The 24,936-nt window shown below is 40.0% G+C and overlaps 2 protein-coding genes across 2 annotated transcripts; both read right to left on the bottom strand.

Annotated features, from left to right (window-relative positions):
- Positions 1–8,016: 8,016 nt before the first annotated feature.
- Positions 8,017–9,345, bottom strand: LOC143866516 (uncharacterized). Its single transcript, XM_077375990.1, has one exon. The coding sequence runs from the start codon at positions 9,184–9,186 to the stop codon at positions 8,287–8,289; it is 900 nt and encodes a 299-aa protein (XP_077232105.1). The 5' UTR covers positions 9,187–9,345; the 3' UTR covers positions 8,017–8,286.
- Positions 9,346–11,024: 1,679 nt separating this feature from the next.
- Positions 11,025–19,563, bottom strand: LOC143866508 (putative small nuclear ribonucleoprotein G). Its single transcript, XM_077375982.1, has 4 exons — positions 19,429–19,563; positions 19,306–19,328; positions 11,469–11,590; positions 11,025–11,378 (listed from the first exon to the last, which is right to left on the bottom strand). Exons 1-4 carry the CDS (start codon positions 19,461–19,463, stop codon positions 11,316–11,318), a joined length of 243 nt encoding a protein of 80 aa, XP_077232097.1. The 5' UTR covers positions 19,464–19,563; the 3' UTR covers positions 11,025–11,315.
- Positions 19,564–24,936: the final 5,373 nt, after the last annotated feature.

The following is a 24,936-nucleotide window of genomic DNA, read 5'->3' as shown; positions in this document are numbered from 1 at the left end:
GGGTTAGAGAGAGAAAGAGGAGGGAGACAGACACATAGGGAGTCGATTTAAGATATATGGGAGTCGATTTATCACTCCCCTAAATTTGCACCCCCTTTAGGATAAATCGCCCCCCTTAACGTCCAATGACGCCAAACTGCGTTAATGTCTGCCACATATTCTTCTTTATTAGGCTTTTTTGACGTCGATCCAGGGTACAGGGTGCGGTGCGAATTATCCTCCAGGGAGTGCGAATTTATCATCTCCCTAAAATAATCTTATTTGCAAAGAAGGACAAATTTTGGTGAAGTCCAATTGTCCAAAGAAGCCTTTGTGTTAGCATGAATATTAGCTGTATCATGTCAGATGATATATTAAGGGAAAATCATTAAAAAAATGCAAAGTTTATGCGAAATTGTGAACAAAGGGTAGTGATTTGAAAATTATAAAAAATGTGTTGTCAAGTGAGAGAAGATGACTTTTAGGATAAATATACCCTTCTTAATGGTTCCGGGGTATAAAATGTGGTTCCCTAGTGGTTCCGAGGTAGAAAATGTGGTTCCCTAGTAGTTCCGGGGTATAAAATGTGGTTCCCTAGTGGTTCCGGGGTATAAAATGTGGTTCCTTAGTGGTTCCAGAGTAGAAAATGTGGTTCCCTAGTGGTTTCGGGGTATAAAATGTGGTTCTCTAGTGGTTCTGAGGTATAAAATGTGGTTCCGTAGTGGTTCCGGGGTATAAAATGTGGTTCCGTAGTGGTTCCGGAGTATAGAATGTGGTTCCCTAGTGGTTCCAGGGTATAAAATGTGGTTCCCTAGTGGTTCCGGGGTAGAAAATGTAGTTCCATAGTGGTCCTGGAGTAGAAAATGTGGTTCCCTAGTGGTTCCGGAGTAGAAAATGTGGTTACTTAGTGGTTCCGAGGTATAAAATGTGTTTCCCTAGTGGTTCCAGGGTAGAAAATGTGGTTCCCTAGTGGTTCCGAGGCATAAAATGTGGTTCAGTAGTGGTTCGAGGGTATAAAATGTGGTTCCCTAGTGGTTCCGAGGTATAAAATGTGGTTCCGTTATGGTTCTGGGGTATAAAATGTGGTTCCGTAGTGGTTTCGAGGTATAAAATGTGGTTCCCTAGTGGTTCCGGCGTATAAAATGTGGTTCTCTAGTGGTTCCGGGGTATAAAATGTTGTTGCCTAGTAGTTCCCTAGTGGTTCCGAGATATAAAATTTGGTTCCCTAGTGATTCCGGGGTAGAAAATGTGGTTCCCACGCCGGGCAGGGTCGACCCGCATGTCACCCGAATTTTTGCCGTATTTTTTAAGATGTTTTTGGGAAATATTATCCGCACTACCGTATTTTGATGAGGACACTCCTCACTTTATTAAAAGTACGGTATGGCCCGCACCATAGGATGATCCAAACCGTCCATTAGATGGGCCACAGCCTAAATAGGTTGTGCCCCAAAAAGCATTTCCGTAGATTTATCCTAACCCTCTGATCAGAATGTTAGAGGGTTGGTCCTAACCCTCTATAGATCGGAGGGTTAGGATCAACCTATGGAAATGATTTTTGGGACACAACCAATTTAGGCTGTGGCCCATCTAATTGACGCTTTGGATCATCCTATGGGAGGCCATACTGCACTTTTAATTAAATGAGGAGTGCCCTCATCAAAATACAGTAGAGTGTATAACATTTCCCTTTTTTGTATGGGAATTTGCTACCCACCTTTGCCGAGGCAACTTCTCGGCTTGTGGCCCATCCTTTGATGCAAAGATTGGCAGAAGTAATAGGTGCAAAGGTGGCTAGCAAAAGCATAATTGCAAAAAATAGTAATCATTTCTTGCAAAAAATAGTAATCATTACGGATTTGTGGCTGAAGTGCTAAGTTTTAAATGAAAAATTACGAAAAAATGGAAGCAAAGTATTAAAATTACGAAAAAAATACCAAAATAATGCACTAACATAAGACAATTACCGAACTACAAAGTTTGACTGTCTTCCGTCGGAAGTCCAAACGTTTGTTCGGAAGTCCGAAGTTTTGTTCAGACTTCCGACGGAAGCCAGTAGAATATGGATAATTCCAAAGATTTTTATTTTCAAATTGAGTAAAAATTCGAAGGATAATAGGGATATACATTGTGATCTTAGTGTCATGCAGGCAACCATAAATTGAAGCTTGATTTTGATGTTTTAGAATAAAAAAATGCAAAGAAAATAGATTTATCTTGAAAATGGGAAAAACAACAAAATTCAGTTTTAAGCTCAAAATTCATTTTCTTTGCATTTTGTAACACTGCTTCGATAAGTTTATCATGAATAAACCCTCATGATTACCAAACCCTGTTGTAAATGGCAGCCTTCAAAACCCTTCAATGGAGTTTTCCACGTTAGAAAAGTCTTGAGGAAGAAGAAGGTGGTAGGTGAGAAGGTAATAAGTGCATAGGGATAGGTGCAAAAAGGTGGAGAAAAAAAAGAGGTAGGAGGGGTATATTTGTCCTAAAACCATCTTCTCTCACCTGATGACACATTTTTTATAAATTTCAAATCAATACCCTTTGTTCACAAAATGTTGCACTTAGAAATGGCGAAAAGGATATAATTAGGGCATCTTTGGATCCAAGGAAAAGAAGATTATCTTTTTGAGAAACTTGTGTCTGGAATTTATTTTTTGTCTGGAATCAAATCCGTATGTGTTTGACAAATAGGTGTTTGATTTGAACTATCATTTTTGGTATAGGAATAAATGAGTACGAAATGTGATGACGTGATGAAATTTTCAGATAACATGAACCGGGTGCTTTTTTCAAATGAAGGTGTAGTATATTAGGTTGAAAAGATAATCCATTTGTGAAGTGAATGTACAGTTGGGAACCCTGGTAGAAACCATTAGAAGCTAGCCGTTAAAGGGGAGGGTGCCCAAGCCCTTGTATTCCTATCCACATCAATTCACTTTTTCCGATGTGGGATCTTTGCTTTCGTGTGGAACCCCCAACAATCTCCCCCTCTACTTGGAAGCAACGGGGACAGTCTTGCCCCTCCACATGGAGGCAATTACGTGGGAACTAAACTACGAGATCTTCACCGTGTTGGGACCCAGGTAGAACTCACCCTTAACAGTAGTTGTTAAGTGGAGGTTGCCCGAGTCGTTATAAAGCCCATCCACATCTATTACCTTTTTTTATGTTGGATCTTTACTTTCACATAGAACCTCCTACAATCTCCCCCTTCCCGGTGGAAGCAACATGGACAATCTCGCCCCTCCACGTGGCAGGAACTTGGAAACTACGAGATCTTCCCTGAGAGATTTTTCCGTCCTCAGATTCATACCGGGGGTACCAAGATCTTCCTTGAGAGATTTTTCCATCCTCAGAGGCACACCAGGATTACCACCGCTCAGCTTTGATACCACTTATTGGGACCCGGGCGCAGGATCAAGTGTCATTAGAGGTTCTTTGAATTCTTATGCGATCTAGGCCCTTTGATGTGCATGTGTAATCCTTTTTTTTTTTAATTTAATTTATTATCCATTATCTTCTTACAAAAAAAAAAAAAAAAAAAAGGAAACCTCCAAGCTTATGTCCCATAAGATTTATACTATAGAAGTTAAGATTCTACCGTACGAATCTGATTTGCTCTTCAATTTTGTGTGGTTGGTTGGTAACTTTTTGCTTTTTTAAGATGGCAAGCAAGAGGCATGTGATACATCGATAAAGAGCTAGAAAGTTGTTTTGATGACAGGCTATGAGTGAGAGAGAGAGAGAGAGAGAGAGAGTAATTTTCTTAAGTACAGGCAGAAAACAATCTTTTTCTAGTATAACTTTACTTTTGCATGGTAAACATTTACATCATAAAGTTTTCTAAGATTATTTCATAACCTAAGTCTTAGGTATGCATGAGGGTCCTATCGTCTATCTAGTTTTTTGATCAATTTAGAGGCTGATTTTGAAATTTGATCTCATCCAAACACTTGCATGCCTTTGTTTTCAATGAAATGTTGGATCTTTCTTATCCTCAGGGCCTTCTTTTGATAAAAGTGTCTTGTCGTGTAGATTTGATTTCCTTTGAAATCTTGTGGGTGAGGCCTTCTTTTGAGCTGGGCCCACAATCTTTGAGATGAAGACATGGTCTAGATGTGCTCAATTCCATGTGGGCCTCACCAGAGATGCCATGTCCTTGAGAAATTATCTCGAAGGAGACAAACACACACGGAAAGACAGTGCTAGGAAGTGAGGTTATACTTTTCTTCGTGGGGCCTGTTTGGATTGCAGGAATTTTCTGAAAAAGTTTGGAAAGGAAAAATATTTCTAAAATTTACTACTTTTTATACACATGAAAATTATATCTTGAACCAACCCTTTTCAATTTTTATTAAGAGGGACCTTCAAATTGTGATCACATCCCTCTAAATTAACCATGATCATAGCATTTCCCTCGAAATAAATTCTGAGAAAATATTTTTCTTGCAATTCACACAATGCCTTAGTCTCAAAATTAGGTGATTTTTTTAACTTTTTACGAAATTCCGAATAAGTTGACATTTTTCACCAAACAATCATAAATTTTTTGAGAAATTCAAATTTCTAAAACTTGCAAATTCTGGGAATGAAATGCTGAATTTCTTACAAATTCGCGAATGACTTGTTAATTTCATGTGCTTTGTAAATCTTGCAAGAATTCGAAACCTGTAATGGCCTTAGTTGTATCTTAAAATAGAAATAATATTACATGTATATGGAGTATAAGTGTTTTAAATATAAAAATAACATATGATCTTTCTCGAATCTTCTCGATATTTTATGAAATCTATGATCTTAATTGATCGGTGAATTTTTTTTTTATTTTTATTTTTTTGTAAGTTGTCGGAATGAATCGTTTGCTTTATAGAACAAAGCCTTATTAAGGGGTCTTGGTTGGCCCCTATTTTCAACCATTATAGGATTGGTAGCCTCCCCAACATAAGTGGATGAGAAACTACCAGTTGGAAATGCCCCCACTATCATATAAATCAATTGGTCTGAATGACCCTCCTGTGTCTGACTCGGATTCTCATCATCGATTGGCCACTGCTTGAAATAATGATGATAAAGAAGAGGAGGGTTCAGATTTAAAACTCACTTTTCGACCACCTAGAAGCAGGGGGAAGGGAAAATTTGCTCCAGATATGTCACTAGAACGTTTGTTTCACCAAATTATTCCCCAATACGAACTTTGTAACTTGAATGTGATTCATTAACAAACTATCTTTATCGTGATTGTTCTTGTTTCAATGAAACCTCTTGTTGCCATTGAAACTTAAACAGACTATTGGAAGAAAACCTGCGCACACGAGATCAGTTAGAAAGAGCACTGGAATTGATTCCAGGTGAGGCTCTCCGATGCTTAAGTTAGGAGCGACAACAACAAAAAGGTTTAGAATGAGAGTGCGTACCATGGGGTCTACCCTCGGGGTGCAAGTTTGGCCTTGTCAACCTTGAGCCGCCTTGAGCTGCCTGGAGCCGAAACAAGGTCAGGGCTGGATTTTCCAACCCTGTCAGGGTTCATTTTTTTAGACCCTGACTCAGGTCGGGTCAGGTTCTGGGTTAATGCCTCGGGTACCGTGACCCGGCCCGACCCTAAGTTTTCTATTATATAATTGAACCATCTGTGCATGTTTCTTTTGCTAATGTTTTCTATTATCTTGGATTGATGTTTCATTAGATTATTATTATTAATTGTCTCTCTTGCCCGTCATGTTGTTGAATTCATATTGTCTTATTTTGTTCCCTTTCTCTGTTTATTGATCATTTTGTTCTTTATGATAAGTGGTTGCTTTATTTTTGGCACTCTTAACAGGTATTTGCACTAGGATCAATTAGGGCCGGCCCTGCCCAATCAGGGCCGGCCCTGCCCAATCAGGGCCAATCAGGGCGGGCTAGGGCCAGCACTGAGCCCTGTAGGGCGGGCAATGGGTTGAGGTTTTTCGACCCTGACTCAGGGTCATGGCCGAGATAATGGGATCTAGGGTTGGGCTAGGGTTTTGAAAAACCCGACCCTGTTGCAGCCCTAGTCTACCCCTTTTTTTTATAGTGTAGAATAGAGTCTAAGCCTTTTAGGATTATGTTAACTCCTCAAGGTGTCTTTCCTAATCAGGCTTAAGCTGACTTCCCTAGAATATATTGAGGCTCTAATATGATATAGAGGAGGTATGATGCAGATTCCCTTACCAATGGATCATTCCCCATATAAATACGAGGTATTGAGGCTCTCATATGATATAGAGGAGGTAGAGATCCTTTTATGTGGGTTAAACTTTGGCCCCAAGTGTACTCGTAATCTTCTCTTTTATTAATAAATGGCACCTTTTTCAAAATAAAAATAAAAATGCCCTCTAATAGATCATGACTAATCCTCGGTCCATGAAAATAGCAGCTTCTCCTTTTCTATGTAGAACTATCATGTCCTCCTTTTACTGTTTTGGAAAAACCATTCATCTACATCAAAGCCAGAATTAAAAGAGTGGAAGGTAGAATGAGAAGATTGGTTCTTTTCCCGACAATGAATTCTTTCTGGTTTCATGAATTAGTTTCGACTATCTCTAAATATGTTGGCTCCCATGCAGTATCTCCAGTTTGTTGCAGTCCTGTGTCTACTGAATTTGTACTCCCCCCCCCCTAACAATGGCACATCCTGACATCCTCAATGTGTTTAGTGCATGTTTAACACAAGCTAATCACGTAGAAAAACCCAACTTGCTTGGAGTTACAATTCAACATATGGGATGCTGTTACGGTACTGAGTGGGGATGGCCTAGGTATGGGACTAGGTGGGACCCAGCTTGGTATGGAATAAGTTTAAAGGGCTTAGCCTAATGTGTTCCATTAGCTCTGGAGCTTTTGGCGTATTGGTTAGGTTCCTAACATTTGTTATTAGAGTAGTTACAACATTTTGTATTCGAGTCACATAAAAGGCGACTTATGGAGAGAACTAACTGGAAAGGGCCACATAGTAAAAGAGTTAGAGTGAGGTTTCTATAACGTGATCCATCGTGTAAGGGGCGATCGGTGGAAGGGCTATCTAGAAAAAAAGGCGAGTGAAAACCGTCACAAAGTGGGCTGTAGAGGACAACAGATGAAGAAACGTGGAGGAATGTTACGGTCAAGAGTAGGAGCCGGTCTAGGTGAGACCCAGCTTGGTATGGGACATGTTTAAAGGGCTTAGCCTGATGCGTTCCATCAGCTCTAGAGCTTTTGGCGTATTGGTTAGGTGCCTAATATTTGGTATTAGATCATTCGCCATGTCTAGCATTCAAGTCATGTGAGAGTCGACTTGTGGAGAGAACTAACTGGAAAGGGCTACCAAGCACAGAAGCAAGAGTGAAAGCTTCCATAGTGAAGTTTCCACAAAGTGGGCCGTTGTGGAAGGGCAACCTATGGAAGGGCTACCTAGAAAAAAGGCCAGAGTAAAAGCCGTCATAGAGTGGGTCACTGAGGACGGCGGGTGAAGAAACTTGGTGAAGGTCATGAGTGGGAGCCTGCCTAGGTATGGGACTACGTGGGACCTAGCTTGCTGTGGGACAAGTTTAAAGGGCTTAGCCTAACGAGTTCTATGGAGCTTTTGGCGTATTGGTTTGGTACCTAACATTTGGTATTAGAGCAGTCATCACGTCCAATATTTGAGTCACGTAAGAGGCGACATGTGGAGCGAACTACCTGGAAAGGGCTACCTGGTAAAAAAGCCAAAGTGAAAGCTGCCAGAGTGAAGTTTCCAAAGTGGGCCGCCATGGAAGGGGTAACCTGTGGAAGGGCTACTTAGAAAAAAGGCTAAAGTGAAAGCTATCACAGAGTGGGCCGTCGTGGAGGGCGGACATAGAAACATGGTGGAATGTTACGGTCCTGGGTAGGGGCCTGCCTAGGCATGGAACCCAGCCTGGTATGGGACAGGTTTAAAGGGCTTATACCTACGCATTCCATCCGCCCTAGAGCTTTTGCCCTATTGGTTAGGTACCCAACAGCTGACCAAATCAGATCAAAGTTTGCATAAAATTGCAACAAATTGCTAATGTTAAGTTCCCTCGAATCCAATCCAGATTGCATAAATTTGGTTAAAATTTGCAGCAACTCACATTGATGAACTGGATCATCATCATGTCTAGCTCTCCTCAAGAACAAAGAAACCAAAAGTTCTAATCATCTCTTCACAACCAGAATTGCTTCAGAAAACCAACAACAAAAAACCATCACTTGAAGGGCCTTTAATCTCTCATTATTGTTTTTCTACATAGGTGGAAGAAAATCAAACCATAAAACTGCATGTTATTGGCATCTAGGACCGATAAATTAGGAAACTTCATTACCCATTAGCAAATCACTGGTATCTTCCCCTGGATATTCTTCTCCTTTTTCTTCTTCTTCTTCATCATCATCATCTTCTTCTTCTTTTTCTTCAACATCATCATCTTCTTCTTCTTTTTTCTCTTCGGCGATCTCTGCGTCAGGCTGAACAAAATGCAGCTTCAGACGCCCATCTTCTCTGGACGCGTGCAAAAGTTCCTGAGTGGGAATTCTGATCTCTTTAAGAACAAACCTCCCATCATGCCTATAAGATCTAAAGTAAACCCAAGGTTTTCCACTCCTCCCAATACAAGAAATCGGCGGCGGGAAGCTGCCATTTGTGCTTGATCTCTTATAACTTCCACCGCCAGCGGAGTAAAAAACATTCCTTGAGCCTCCATGTTGATTCTCCAATGGAAGCTTCAAAGCACCATATTTTTCTAATATTTCCTTCTCATGATTGTCCCAATCATCTCCACTCTTGTTCTTTGAGTCCTCGACCTCGCCGGAGCTCTCGAATCCAAGTCCTTCTGTACAAAGCTGTAGACTTTCAGAGTTCTTCGATGAGAAGCAATCGCTGTTCTTGGAGCAAGCTGTATATTGATTTTTGGAGGTACCAAACAAAAAATCCAATGATGGGTTCTTCTCTTTGCTGTTTTTTATATCCAAATTTTCGACTTTGGATGGCGGGTTTTGATCTAAGGATAAGGATGATGAAGGAGGTGGGGAAGCAAGCGATTCGGGTTTCTCCTTGAAGTGAAGTTCGCCGAAGATCTCTGTAAATGAGGAGAGCTCAATTGGTTTCATGGATTTCATCTGTTTCCATGAGGCTAAGGATTCAAGGAGTGTTGGGTTTTCGGGCATCGGGTTCTCGAAAAAGTGTTGAAGGCTACCACAGGCAGCCATGGTTGTGAGCTTGAAACAGAAAGGAGAGAGAAATCTGTAAAGATAGATAGTGGGTTAAGAGAGGAGAAGAGAAATATATGGAGAAAAGAAAGGACAGATATGGAAGAACAACTGGCTTAGAATGAGGTGGTGGGAAGATGCTATTACTGGCTATGATCTGTTTGGATTCCAGTTGAGGGAAATAAGGATTGGTTGTGACGTGTGGATTTCAAGTCCTTCTATACTTGGTTAAAAATGTCAAATAAGGATTGGTTGTGAAGTGTGGATTTCAAGTCCTTCTATACTTGGTTAAAAATGTCAAATAAGGGATCTCTTCAATACATCCCAGATATCTTTTTTTAGGTCCTCTCTGTAAGAGAGTTGGGGATTCTCTTTTGTTCCATTCTTTTTTAAACTTTACCCACTACTGATTTTGTTGAAGCCTTTAGCTGGCATGCCCATTCCCATTTCAGATTTAGATTAGGTGATGCATGTTGAGGTCAGAAAGTGATCCAAATTGTCCATATGTGGCTACATTAGGCTTTGGTTATTGTAATTCTCTTGGGAAATATAGTTAAATTTTCTGTTGTTAAAAAAATTGATCCTAGTGAGATGGGTATTATGCTTTTCAGGAATCTAGATATGAAACAAAGCTACCAGTTGTTATCATATGATGATAGCCAATAAAAAAGGATAAGGACATGGACCACCCCTTCAAGGCATGGATTTGATCCAGTGTCACCAGGGTCACTATCCCCCAATCCCGTGATATGGCTTGCATGAACCCAAACATGGTACACACAGCAATTCAAATCGCTAAAAAATGGAAATGGAAACCCTAGCGTACCATGTGGTGAAGATATTTAAATTTTATATATTTTGATTTGGAACTGGAACATTCTTCATTTCAATCGTCTTTTTCCAGTGAACAGATATTAGTTCAATAGAATACTTCAATGGTCGTCTCTCCTTTCAAACACAGAATACTATATTTATCTTATTTCGAATTGGATTCATGTGATGTTCCATCACCATTGGTCAATTCTGGAGTCGCAGGAAAGGAAACTAAGTTACGTAGACGGGTTTATTGAAGGAGTTTTTAAATCATTTTCACCCTAAAGAAAGAAAGAGAAGATAAAGTAGAAGAAGAAAAGGGAAATTGATCAGTAGTAGAGTCTTCTATTATAAGATTATTGTTGTGATGGTTTTGTCATAGTAGAAAAGCAATTGTAATGGCTGGTTTAGTGCAAATTACAAGTCTTTTCAGCCCAAAAAAAAAGAAAAAAAAAGGTGGGAACCACACACACTATTGGATGATCTAAACCATTAACTTAAATATCTGGGATGTTGATCTTAACCCTCTGATCCGGGGGATTAGAATCTTCCTACAGATATGACTATTGAAGCATGGTCTATCTGAGATAGGTTTGGATCATCCAATATTGTGGGTCCCAATGGATATTTTGCCATATGCACACGAAAGGGCACCGAGACAGGTATACATAAGCTCGTGATAAAGATCCCCCACTTGTTATCCTCTCAAAATCTAGGCTCTTTAGGATGCATTTGGATTGTCGGAATCAGGTGTTGGAATCAGTATCCCATTCTGATTCCAACTATTGGTTAAAAAAAAATGGACGGAATCAACATTAAAGGGGCAAAAATGAAAAAACCCTCCCCAAGAGGTGGTATTCTGATTCCACCCTAGTCGGAATGAAATTTGTACTGAAATTTTTTGAATTAATTTTTTCCATTTGGATGACCCATTACCATATCGCAGCAGCAAGCCCTGCTTTTTTGAACGTTCAAAAAAGTTTTTGGATCCTATAATGCAGTCATGGATAGTTAGAACACAATACTTTCCTAGAACTCATATTTCTGTCATAAGATAAATCATCAGGTCAGCAAGTAGTTAAACTATAAGAAGCAGACATAAGCAGGACAAAGATCGACCCCAACCCACAAAAACAATTCACTCCATTACACCACCTATAAATTCAAAACAGTGGAAAATGCAGAGGGAAAGCAGGAAAATCCAACCTCCGTCTAATCCATAAACTAAAGACCCCTTTTCTCTTCTAAACCACCATTTGTGTCCAAAAGAAACTTGTAGATGACAAGACAAATTGTCAATCTCACCTTAAAAACAGCTATTGAGTCCTGCTAACTGGTTCAAGAGCCTCAATCATAACTACGCTGTTTCCCCTGATAACCTGTAAGAAAGGCAAAAAATAAGATCATCCAAGCACAAAACAAAATAATGGGCAACAATTAGAGAAGTGCAAAGCACAACAGAAACCCACCACCATCCCTATTTCGTTTTTCTCGTTGCCATTCAATTCCAGTGTGTTATCAACCACGAGATTCATGAACTGGTCAAACCCACGAAGGGTGCCAACTACAACCCGGTTCGCATTCAACTTAACTGCAACAATGAATTTTAGTTTAGATACATTAGCTCCACTTAAGGGAATGCACACTAAGGTAACTCGAGAGCGATATTAATAATAGTGACAATCAGAAGCTACATATGAATAACAATGAAAATTTGGCTGAGCCTACAAACCAATAAAAGGCAATCCAAGACCCCCATGTCAGACTAATCTGTACCTATTGGGCTTTAGTTTGGTTCTAAATTAGACAGAAACAAAACTTACAAACTTGACGGAATTTAGAAAACTTGGGAAAAAAAGATACAACTGAAATAGATCTAATGACAAAAATAGATTGTTGTGATTAACTTAGTAGCACTTGCTAGAACCACCAGAGCAGATCGGAGCGATCAAATTAATATGGTTTCCTCTTGGAAAAAATTGGACAATAGCTAGAGTTTCTCTAGTAATACTTCAGCAGTAGTAATTCGCAACTTCAATGTATCATTTCGAATGGATTTATGAGTTATCACACGTAAAATTCTGTTATTTTTTAAAGTAGATGTATGAAAACCCTATTAAATACAGAGGTCAAAAGTAGATGTATGGAAAAAGTGACTTGATATATTCATACCATGGAATTTACATGGGGACCAGTAAGTCCCTCTAGCGATTACATAGTATGATGATCCAGGAGCATACTCCTGAATCCCCAAAAAGCATAAAAGAAGAAATAAAAAACTGCATGTAGGCTTTCTCCATCCACATCCCAGGGCACTTTCAATCATCAGGACAGCCTCACAAAACACTTACACCTTCAACCCTGCATTGAATTTTCAGAAACCACCTTTCCAGGCATCACCATGCGGCCTCCACAACAAAGATACTGACAATGAACCCAAGGACTTTTATGCCTTGAAATCAAGAACCTAAAGCATTTCTCACTCACCTTGGTTAATTGAGAGGTAGGATGGACATCTAGGGGAGAGAAGAAAAAGTCCATAACAGAGATGATTTATAGCACCCATAACACTGGGTTTCCTAAATAAAGCACTTTGGATTTTGGAATCAAATATTTTGTGTGAGATTTACAGCCAATTAGAAATCATATATGACCTGCAAACTTCCTGATGTAGGTATGCTAACTGCAGTTATTGTTGCTAATGTTAGGAGTGCTATGTTTCCATCTATTGCAGCAGGCATCCGTCGAGCATGACTTTTCCAATAACTGACTAAAAGTATTAGTTGAAGAGTTTTTATATGGTGTAAGGCCTTACAACTATACGCTAGAGGTACCAAGCATGATATTTGATCCAACAGCAGCTCACTTTTTGAGAAGCGGCTGTTGGATCAAATATCAAGGATGGTACCTCCACCGTACAAAGGCCTTATTGGTTTAAGGCCTTACACCATATAATTTCTGTTAGATGAGTATCACTGATTAATTATGAAGGGATCATTGAACGTACTCAGTTCAAATGCATAGCATCAATGATCTAAAGATGGAAACTTGCGTTTAAGGGAAATGGAGGTCCTAGGATCTCAAAGGGAACACCCTAACCCCGCTCCCCCCTCTTGGTTTTTAAAATTATTTCCGGGTTTGACTACTCTTACCTTGCTAAATAGATGATATTCTCACTAAAAGAGTACCATTCATTAAAAAAAAAAGAAAAAAAACAAGAGTACCATTGCACAAAGAGCTGATGATGGCGCAGAGATAATGAAGATTCTGTGGCCTTGTGAGGATGGCTGATAGATGCATGGAAAATGGAGATGGTGGAGTTGGGAGCTGACAGATATAGGGCTTGAGGTGGAGACTGGGGACTGTTTGAACTTTGAACCAAAAGGATATCGAGACCTACAACGCTTTGGACCTTCTTTCACCAAGCGAGACAAGACATGCCTGGGTAATGAAGAACAAGAAAAGGTTGAACAGTTTGGTGGGGAAACCGGGAAGTTCAATGAACCAGAAACAGGCACTAGAGGCTGCAAAAGTGTTTCTAGAGAGTAGCTCTGTCTATCCAGGGCTGAACATGTGAAGGTGAAGACGGAGAAAATCATGGAAAGGAAGGTCATTACTGGCATTGGAATGGTTATACCATCAAATGGTTCCCTGGCAGGGACGTGCTCGAGTCAGGCTGATACTCAAGGTGCACTTGCAATATAGCTGCAAGCATTGTTAAATGGATTCTTTTGAACCAGTGAAGTATATGTGTCCGACACGTGTTGGATTCCAATACTTTTGGAGTCACTGCTGCACTTCTAGGTCTCTTAAATTTATTTTTTCTAAATACTACAACAAATTTGAAATTCCCATGTGTTTTGAGTTTTATCTATCCGAATAGTAAGTTTTTTATATGAAAAAAAAACATTATATTTACTTAATCTACAAAAATTCCCAATATATAACCATATTATCATGTCAAAGAAATCAAATCAGATGAATCCAAAAATCCTTTTTTTTTTCCGAGGTTAACTGTATCCCACACTCGATACCCATGTCAGATCCGGACACTAGTATCCGTACTCATGCAACATAGCCTCCAAGGAAAAGAAACTTTATATCTAGACATCAGGAAGAACAGCAACATTGGCCCGTCAACAAGCAGAGTAGATACCATAAAAGTAGGCAAGTAACTTAAACATGAGCTCCAAGCTTCAACCTCCAAGCTCACAATTCCTTTGGGAAGGGGCAGTCAAACCGTTAAAAAATGTCTACGCCAAGCTCTCTTTCTCTCCATGTCTGCCCTTCTGTTTGCATGGGAGGAAACCCTGTTTACTGGGTAATAAGACCCAGCAAATCCAATGTTCTAGTGATCCAACCTTCAGAGAGAAAATCCAGGAAACCAAAAGTGCCCTGTTTTGCTGAGCACTTCCGAAAAACCTCTCGACTCATCACTTTTCAGTGAAGAGAGCAGAGAATCCATCCTCAATAGGACTTGGCTTATCGATAGACCTTTAATGAGTAAAGAAACAGATTCCTAGTTACGACCTCCGTCTGCTGGATCCACTTCCACTGCAATTTGGCGGAGATTCTCCTCTTATTGTTAAAGAGTGCATTGACAGAGATTCAATGAGTGCTTAATGACTACGAATATAGTTGTCAAATTGTTACGACTTGCACGAGTCAACTCACGAGTTGAGGCGCATGGGTGACTCGCGCCTCTGTTTAAGACTCTTACAAGTCGTCTGGTGACTGAAGCGAGTCGTTGCGAGTTGACTAGACAAAATAAGACTCTTACGAGTCGAGCCCAGTCGCTGGGCCTGGGCTTTCTTGTTTTGATGGTTGAAAATTTGGAAGTTGGAAGTTGGAACTTAATTATTTCTGTGCATGCAAGTTACAAGGATATAGTTATTTATATTTTTGGCTTAATGCTTTATCTATGTGCTATTAGGTTATATTTTTCACATGCTTCATCTTCTGATATATAATTATATTTTTCGCAACTAAATTTCTGTACTTGTCAAAAACTCTTATGAGTAATGTGTCGAGTCGAGTCACGGGTTGACAACTATAACTAGAAACTTGGTTCTCATGGAGTAACCAATGCACAACATTGAACATGCCAGTGACTTTCCAGAGGAACGGACTATTTCTGCTCCTTCCTACCCAAGTGCTGCAGTCAATCGAGACATCTATGCTTCCACTTGTCTGTTGGACCAAAGCATGCAGTTGGTAACTAATTTGATGCCGGTGTTTGTATTTACGGTGGGGCGGTGGGGCTGCAGGTATTACAGCCATTCAATATCATGTCTGTAACTGCAGTGCGGGACATCTTGTCCCCTCCTTTGTACATGGGTTCTTCTCTTTAATAAAAGTTTACTTTTTAAAAAAAATGCCATTGATTTGGTGATGGGAGCTAATCTACCAAATCAAGATGCATACGAAATAGTTTCAATCAAGAACAACGAGCTAAGCAGGCAACTTGAAGATTGATATGGGAAAACTTCAGACCATGTGCAGTTCCAAGGGCAGCCCAGTGCACGAGGATCCCGCCATTGCGGGGGTCTGGGGAGGGCTAGATGTACACAGCCTTACCCCTGCTTTGCAGAGACGCTGTTTCCGTGACTCGAACTCGTGACCACCACTTCACAATGGAGCAACCTTACCGTTGGCCTAGGCTCGCCCTCTTCCATGTGCAGTTCCAGCTTTACGAAGAAGAAGATTGCTCTTAGCATATGCATGTGGATAATGGTGTGATCAACAATAATCATAGTCAAATAATGGTCTCTACTACATGTCGAATGATATTCACTGCATTATGTTTTTTTGACCAAAATTGATCTAAAGGAGTGTGGGTATCATCAAATCCGCATAAAGACAGGTTGACAAGTGGTAGATGGCCTTCAAGATCAAGAAAAAATTGTATGAGTGCCGTGTTCTGTCTTTCGAATTGATCTATGCTCCAAGCTTCTTCATGCACATGATGACCCAGATACTACATAGTCTCATAGGCAAGGTTGTGGTTGCTCACTTTGACAACATTCTCGTGTATGGCCTGAGTGTAAGAGAAACATGTGGACCACTTAGGGAAGTCATGGATATTGTTCGGCGGGAGAAGCACCATATCAATTTGAAGAAGTGCACTTTCATGCAACCAAGGGTGATTTTCCTCAGGTCCAAGGTACCACTTGATGGAGTCAAGATTGTACAAGGGAAGATACATGATACGTTCGAGTAGTCGACACCTACTATCATAGATGAGGTACAAAGTTTCTATGGGTTGGCAACATCCCATCATTGATTCATTCGAAATGTTAGCACCTTTATTGCCACCATGATCAAATGCATGATGAAAGACTTAATTTTTGTGGACCAAAGAAACAAAAAAGAACTTCGAGCCCGTGAAAAAGAAAATGATACAAGCTCCTCTACAAGCTCCTCCAAACTTTACCAAGATGTTGATTGCAATACATCACATTAGAAAAAAGCTTAACAGGGCCCAAGGGGATACTCTACAACGTGGAGTTCTAGACCATTATCAAGGCTTTGACACATTGAAGACATTATCTTCTTCATCGGGAGTTTCTGTCATCCTCCAAGAATACATCTTTGTACTTTGAACATAAATTGGGGTCACAAAACAAGGTGGATGAGAAATTGAGTCAAAATTTGCTACTTTTGGATACTTTTCCTATGAAATTAACGGGATTCGACATTATAAATGAGAACTATAAGGAAGAATCTTATTGCTCATCGATCCCAAAAGAGCTATGAAGGACAACAAGGGCAATCGTCTAAGTTTACCCTCCAAGAAGCTTACATCTTCTACGATATGCGTTGTGCCTTTCTAAGAGTTTTCAGTGAATACTTAGGCCAAAAGATTCATCGTGGTGGTCCAGGAACACATTTTGGGAGATATAAGACCATAGCACTTGTCCAAGAGCACATTTTGGGAGAGATAAACCATCTCGGTAACTCTACTTAGGACCTTGCAATACTTTTTACAAATAAAGAATAAGATAAAGATACACTACTCCTAAAAAGGTTATCCAAAAAAAAATAACAGTAATGCTTGCCCCTATACACATACATGTTAACACTAAGAATTAAATGAAATGGCCTAATTGAGAATAAGTAACTATTCTCAGATCTCCATCCCCTCATATCAGCTGATCTGCTGTGTACATTGATCCACTACAGTCCAGGGTTTTAAATTTTGACCGGTCGATAACGAAACCGAACCGAAACCGATTAGACCCGAAACGGTAGTTTATTTGGGCTGAAATTTTGAAATTTCGACCGAAATTTTGTTTATCCCGAAATTTGTCCCAAATTTAAGGGATTTCTCTCGATTTTTGATAATTATTTAATATTATCCCGAAATTGCAGAAAAAATAAACTACGATATAAAATAGCCATTGAATTGATTTCGTCGGATTTCGGCCGAAATTTCGGATTCCGTAAGGACCGAAACCGAAATTTGAAACAATGCTACAGTATACGCAATAATCTAATAGGAATCTCTTCATAATGCAAGTTTCTAGTCATAGCAGGAACTGCACAAACTTGCCCCTCTTTGCCAATACTCTCACTAACCTTTATACTTCTACATTGTTTCAAACTGTGGATGCGGGTCAAAACACGGCTGAGGAAAATCCTAGTTGTCTTGGTTGAGTACTCGGTTGACACGGTCATAATTTGGGAAAGTCAGAGGTGTTTTATTGACTTTGTGGGGCAAAATGCAGAACACGGCCAAGGTAAAAGGGAGTCGACTTGGGGGAGTCCACGAGGGAGTTTTAAAACTATGCTTCTACATAGCGTTTGACCGACCAACCTTGGGAAAATACCATACACAAAGTCTTTTCATTTTTGAACACCTTCCCAACATCTAACACTATCACCAATCCTGAAGTTCCTAACTCAGAATCTAGTCCCCCCTTTTAAGCTCTAACCTCATTCGACCAAACAGCCTCAAAACCCTACTCCTAGAAGCAACATTGGCATCCCACCCCAAACATGCATCCCAAATTCCCACTTAACCTCAACTATTTTTCTCAAAGGACCTTAATCTATCCCAAACCAGTAACACCATTTCCCCAATAAATCCCAACATATGTTCCTTCCTTCAAGAATAATTTGGGGCTATAGTATGCATGCTTTCAGAAAATTATGTATGTGTTTAAAAAAAAAGATAATCACAGTCAACTCAAGTGGAGCTCATCAGTTTCTCTATTGCTTTTCACAGCTTCTTTTAGTACTAGAAACAGATTTGTACCAGGCAATAGTCTATGAAAATAAAGGAAATTTAGTAATATGTGATGACGAAGTACATCTATAGAGAGCAAGGGAGAAAACCCAAGAATATTGCAACAAAATGTAAAAGAAAATAAACGTAACCAGAATAACCATGTTCCGCAATATATCATCGAACAAAAATTGTGTTAACAAAAAATATGTTACTTCAAAAAAAAGAAAAACAAGATTTGTCCGAATTATAAGTAAAATCAACGGTTTATACAGAGTGATTAAGTTATGAAGTGTTGGGGAAAGTTGCCTTATTTCTCAACACTTCCGTGGGAAGTAAGAGGCAAAACAGAAAGTGTCATTTTTAGGTTTTTTTGAAAAACCTAATCTATAAAAGTTGAGAATGTTTTCTTCTTGCTTGTGGGCTGCGGCAAGAAGGCTTGGAGTGTGTCGGCTACTTCAAGGTAAAGGAGAGAAAGAGAGAGAGAAGAGGCAGAGAAAAAGAGAGGAGGAGGAAGAGGGTTTCCTTCTTGGTTTTTCTCTTGGCGTTTTCTCGGGTATTCTGTTGTGGGTTTTTTCTCAAGTTTCTCTGGTGTACGACCTAGGTTTGAGTGAAGCAAGGAAAGGGTTGCGGTTTTGTGGGTTTGGGTTAAATCCATTGTAATCCTTGTATATTGTTTTTCTCATAGTCAAAGATCGTGTTTCTCGCCAGTGGAGCAGGATTGGCCGAACCACATAAAATCTTAGTGTTCATCTCGTGGCTCGATTTATTACTTTTACTTTTCTATTTAATTTGAGCACGATCAGATTGGTTTCGCCTGGTGGATTTTCTCAACATCAAGGATGCAAGACAATCGTGCAATTAAATGGAACGCGCAACACGAAAAACTAAAAAAGCATTATACATAACTCAAGCAATTTTACCTAAATATGTTTGAGAGAATATGAGAAGTTTAGGGAAATATAAGCGTATTGACATCATACAAAAGGTATAAATACATAAACCCTAACTATATCGATATAAATAATACTTGAAGATGAAAAAGAATTAATACAGGAAGTTTGGAATCAAAAACTTACTTTGGAGTTTCTTGTCCATGTACCTGTAATAGCAGATAAAATTCCGATCAACGACAAAGAAAGAAAACAAAAGAACGAAAAGAGAAGGGAAAGATCATGAAGATTGGGATTCGAGAATCTTACTTCTTGAGATCTGGAGGCTGACCTGACCTACTCATGGCGACGAGAGAGGGAGATCGAAGTGTCCTGTTTGAACCCTAAACCCCTTTAAACCCTAAACCCCTTATTTTTCTTCGTTTCCTCTCGAATATCTTTTGTCTTGAAGAAGGAAGATATTTTCTTGGTATTAGTGGGACGGAATTTTTGTTTTTCCCTCACAACGCGTTCAGTTGCTTTCCCTCGGAAAAATTGTATTATTTGTTTTTGGGGCAATGTGGTAAATAGGGTTTGGTTTAGACCTGGCAAAAAGTGACCCGGACCTGCACGTCCACCCGGCCCGCCCGTAATTTACGAGTCCGGGTCACTAAATCACGGCACGTTGAAAATTTGACCCGGACCGGCCCAACCCGTAAAAACTGGGTCTGGTCGGGTGCCCGTAAAAACACAAATGTTCGAGATTTTACATGGTGTAAGCCCTTATAGCACGATAATATGTACTGACCACATCATAGGATGATCTAAACCGTCCATGTGATGGAACACACCGTAAATAGGTCACCCACAAAATATCATTTCCACAGGATGATCCTAGCCCTTCAATCTATAGAGGTTTCCATAAATAATAATATGCAATTCCTCCATAGATCAGAGGACTAGGATCATCATATGGAAATGATATTTTGGACCCACCTATTTACGTTATGGTGTATCACATGGACGGCTTGGATCATTCTATTATAGTGTGGGAATAAAAACAGCAAAAAAATACAAAAAAACGGGTGACCTGCAGGTCCACCCGGCCTGTACAGGTGGGGTCGGGTTCGCCAAATTTTGACGCGTAAAATTCTGGGTCTTTTTTAACTCGGACCGTAAGACCCGGCCCCGTACGGGTTGGGTGAAACCTGGCCCGGCCCACGCATTTGCCAGGTCTAGTTTGGTTGTCCACATGAAGGACACAAGTCTTGGGTTTAGCTGCAACTTACCTAGTAAAATAGTGGTAAGTAGCATTTAGTGGTCAACTTCGAAGAGTATTGGTAGGGACTAGGAAGTGTCATTACCAATATAGAGAGAAGACAGAGAAAGAGAAAAAACATCATTCTTGAAAAATCCAAGCAAAATTTCACTTTTTTTAGTTTTAAGCTTGAATTTCTTTCCGAGGTGACAAGGGTGGCACATCAGCGAGATGCAATGATTAGGAGACGCCAGGGATTTCAATGCTATATTGACAGCCAAACAAGGAGTTTGGCTAACCTGGTACTTATTTAGCCAACCAAAACCCCTAAGTCATCCCGGCTTTTGTGCAACCAAATAGAGACTAAAGACATCTCTCTCATCAATGCCATGTGTACTTTCTTTTTCTTTTCTATTAACAAAACATGTTTTGGGAGATTTCATACTATGTGTGCATGTGAAGTCCAGTAATTTTGAGAAAGTACAGTGGGGGCCACTTCTTAATATGATCCAAACCCTAAATAGGCTTGTACCCTGCCAATCATCTCCATAGGTTGATCCTAGCCTTCCGATCTATAGAAACATATGGCGGGTTAGGATCATCCTATTGGTTACAATCTATTTACGGTGTGGCCCATCAGATGAACGGTTTGGAACATCGTAAAAAGTGGGCCCCACTGTATTTTTTGAAAAATAATATACTCCAAGTGCACACATGAGATAAAATTTCCATGTTTGGGTCATTTCACAGGAGTTTTCTAAACCAAATTACACAACTGAACAGAGCCTTACGCTACATGTTGAGTCTCACCTTTGATTAATCCAAACCGGTTATTTTATCGGAGTTGTTATGGATCTTATGGACTAAAAATCGGGCCAATAATCTAATCCTAACATCCAATACTGTTGATGAACATGGGAGGACAAAAGCAAGACTATTGTCATTCCAAAATGGGACCCATAATTGGGAAAAATCGACAGACTTGATAAACAGCAAGGGCATGTTTGGCAAAACCAAGAAAAATTATTCCATGGAATATCTGTGAGCCCAATTGTGAAGGAAGAGCAGAATGATGGAAGGGGGGGAGAATTGAGAGGCCATGAGTGAGGGTGAGCATGGAGACTGGCAAGAAATTCCTAAAAACCAGTGGGAAAAAAAAACTATACTTCAAATTGGGTTTTTCCCCCTGTTTTTTCAAGAACTTTTCATACTCCCCTCACTCTCACCCTCACAAATATCTCCTTCAATTGGTTGTGCTGAACATACTGAATATTTTCTGTCTTCAATTGGTTGTGCTGAACTTACTGAATATTTTCTGTCAAGCATTTTTTCGCATTATGATGCTACAATGATGAGAACCAAAAGCATCAAGTATTCGAGTTATGATAAAAACATATCCAGAAATAGTTGTTACCATGATGTTACCATGCACAGGATGTTATTAAACAAAACTTTTCATGTCTGCAACTTGAACATAAGTTTGCAACAAGCACAGAAAGCTAAATCACTCAAAGATATGATCCTTCTCTTATGTTTCTCTGGTGGGTGGAGGTGTCTCCTGCTCTCTGTACTTCTCGAAAAACCGCTCCTGCAAATCCATGAGAAAAAAGTCATCTGATAAGGAAATCATGATTTTAATGGTGTGAGTGAACTTTAATATTATCTAATAAAAAAGGAAGCATTTTGACAACACTGGTTAGAGGGCCTCCTTTAACCACACACCAAAAGAAAATTATAATTTTGTCAATAAACTCGGTGTCAAGACTGATAGAGAATCCCGCCGCTTAAAAAGAAAAACGGAAAAGAGAAAAATTACAATTTTATAACTTCAGTTATGCTAGAGTTAAAAAGAATTTGTTGGGAACCAAAAGAAAGTTAAATTATTTCCTCATGGTCTAAGTAAAACTTTTATATGCTAAACTTTTTCACCCTGAAGTTTTCCTTCTCTGCCGATCCAATGATCACTGGCTTTACGACGTAAAACTCAAACTTCCTAGCCATCTATTTTACGGCCATTAAATCTGTGAGCTTAGGATCTATCTTCTCTTGAAGATTTTTGGGTCATGACCTATCTCCAGGGTGGGAACCACTTAATGAACTGTCAAGATCGTGCATATGTATTATGAGTTGTAATGGCCAGGCTCATCTCCCCCTTATTGCTAATGACATCAATAGGAACAACGTGGGCTGACTGAAATATTCAATTTACCTTTGAATGTAGAGGCACAAACACATTGCACACTAAAATGCATAAAAAATATATTGCACAAGAAACAAAAATACTGGAATTGTGGCACCAGCAAGGCAGCACGTGCGGCACCAGCAACACTGTCCATATCCCCTGCAGGCCCACCACCAGCATTATTCATATCCCCTGCCGAATTTTTCCCAGTGCGCCCTCCGCCACCAGCACTGTCCCCACTGTCCCTATCCCCTGCCGTGTCTTTCCAGTGCACCCTCCGCCTCCAACACTGTCTCCACTGTCCCTATCCCCTGCCGCCTTGGCTGGCAGGCGTTTTTCCTCCTCATCCTCACGGCTTGATCTCTTCAGACCACTAGTTTTGAATGCTTCAAAAGGATACTGTGCTTTAAGGGATCTAGTGGTGTTCAGGGCCTCCTCTTGCTGTTTTTCAATCAAACACAAATGTTGAGTATCATTGCCGGAGGGAACTACACATTGGGTAGCTGTAGATTATGCAAGTCACACATAACCTTTTCAGGCAAGGTTGCCTTATATTTCCTAATATAGGAGTCCAGTTCAATATTGTTATTGTCCAACACTACAGCTTCCTTTAAGGAATCGATACCCTCGAAGAATGATGTTTTTCCCTTGCTCACGACCTCATCTCTTCTTTCTCGGTTAAGGTTCGCAGTGTTCAATTGGCTAGGGTTAGCATCTCTTCTTTTGCCAGATCGGCTAGGGTTCTTTTTCGTTTAGGGCTAGAGATAGACGAGAGAAGAAGGAAATGATGATTCAAATTAGGCTTGAGTTAATTTTTTTCTGATATTTTTTTTGGATCCTAAAAGGATAAATCTGGGGTTATTTGCCTTGTTTTATAAGGTAAATAATAGGAATAAAAAAGGGGGGTGGTCTGAGTAATATGAGGGGGTTAATTACCTTATATTATATAAGGTAACTGTGATGTTATGGATCTGTCCGGAAAAAGTGCAGAAAGTCTGCACTTTCATCAACCCACCAGCCTTCAATCAATGTTTCTGCCCCACAAGTCCTTCTCTGCTTGATCATTGCGCCGCCATCAACTTTTCAAAACCAGTAATTTTCTGATTTTGTATTACAAAACACCACCCAAATCTTCCCATCTTACCTTCTTTCCAACAGCCCCAAACCTCATTCAATCTCATCCACCCTTTGTTCAGCTGGATAGCAGTTCCAAGATACTGTGGACCCGCGACCTCGAGGCTGCCCGAGGGGGCCTCTTGATCACCACACGATAGAGAGCTTTGTCAAGGCTCTCTAAAAAATATAGTGCCCTTACAGCATGAGTAATGGCGGTATATACGATACTTCTTGATTCAGAGTCAAAGCTCGGAGTCAAGATGTACCTAAATATAAAGAAAAGTCGCCATCCATGGATTAAGGCCATGGAAGCCCGAGCGCACTCAGTCTCTCATGCCATTTTTATTATTTTCAAAGAATTTTGGGCTAAAATCATGTGAAATGGGTAAGGGTGTCAATTTTGGCTCGGACTCGGAAGCTCGCTCGAGCTCGGCTCGAATCCTTAACGAGCCGAGCCGGCTCACCAGGCTTGTTAAGCTTAACGAGCCGAGCCCGATTTAGGCCAGGCTCGGCTCGGCTCGTTAAGAATTTAATATATTTAAATATATATATTATATATATTAATATATACACTAAAAGGGTTGTCCAGGGAGTGAAAGGGGGAGGCAAAATATGTCACTTCATTTTTGGAACCCCATTTGTTACTTGGACCACCCCTCATAGTGTAAAAAAGTAGTCAAATTACACTAGATAGGGCTGTCCAGGGAAGATGAGGGGTGTGAACTTAATATAACCCGAGCTCCCCGAGCCTGGTTCGAGCCCGAGCCGAGCCGAGCCTGGCCAAGCTCGGCTCGGCTCGTTTACACCCCTAGAAATGGGAACAGGCACCCCTGAGAAAATGTCTACCTAAGCATGCATGACCGAGGGATGGGCAAAGAAAGCAAACAAATCCTAACTCATCACGTCTAATCCTAACTCAACACATCTAAGAAAGCAGTAAACAACCACATGCACAGCTACAGCTAAGCAGATAATGACAAATATGATGAGATAAGCAGGAAAAACAGTAAAGAGCTATGTCTAAGCAGATAATCAAGATAAGATGAATAAATAAATGCTACAGCTAAGCATGTGAATAAGTATGTGAAACTGCTCAAAAGATATATATCTAAAGAGTAAACACTTAAGATAAAGAAGTAAACACACTAATATGCACCTAATTACGCAGAAGATAATACAAAATAGTAAACAACCAAAGCAATAGAATAAATACACTAGCACGCGAGCCTATGCAAGAGATAATGCTAAGAAAATAGTAACTAATCACATGCTAGAAAAGTAA

Source organism: Tasmannia lanceolata, unplaced genomic scaffold (genome assembly GCF_043159265.1).
Source record: "Tasmannia lanceolata isolate RefF3 unplaced genomic scaffold, GAP_Taslan_0.1 ptg000135l, whole genome shotgun sequence".
Taxonomy (NCBI): Eukaryota; Viridiplantae; Streptophyta; class Magnoliopsida; order Canellales; family Winteraceae; genus Tasmannia; species Tasmannia lanceolata.
This window is presented reverse-complemented; position numbering and strand designations above follow the sequence as displayed.

Excerpts from the sequence above, each read along its gene's own strand:
- LOC143866516 (XM_077375990.1), bottom strand. The coding sequence starts at position 9,186 with ATGGCTGCCTGTGGTAGCCTTCAACACTTTTTCGAGAACCCGATGCCC.
- LOC143866508 (XM_077375982.1), bottom strand. The coding sequence starts at position 19,463 with ATGAGTAGGTCAGGTCAGCCTCCAGATCTCAAGAA. Across the intron at positions 19,329-19,428 it reads CAGCCTCCAGATCTCAAGAA|GTACATGGACAAGAAACTCC; the intron begins GTAAGATTCTCG and ends CTGCTATTACAG. Across the intron at positions 11,379-11,468 it reads AAAACGAAATAGGGATGGTG|GTTATCAGGGGAAACAGCGT; the intron begins GTGGGTTTCTGT and ends CCTTTCTTACAG.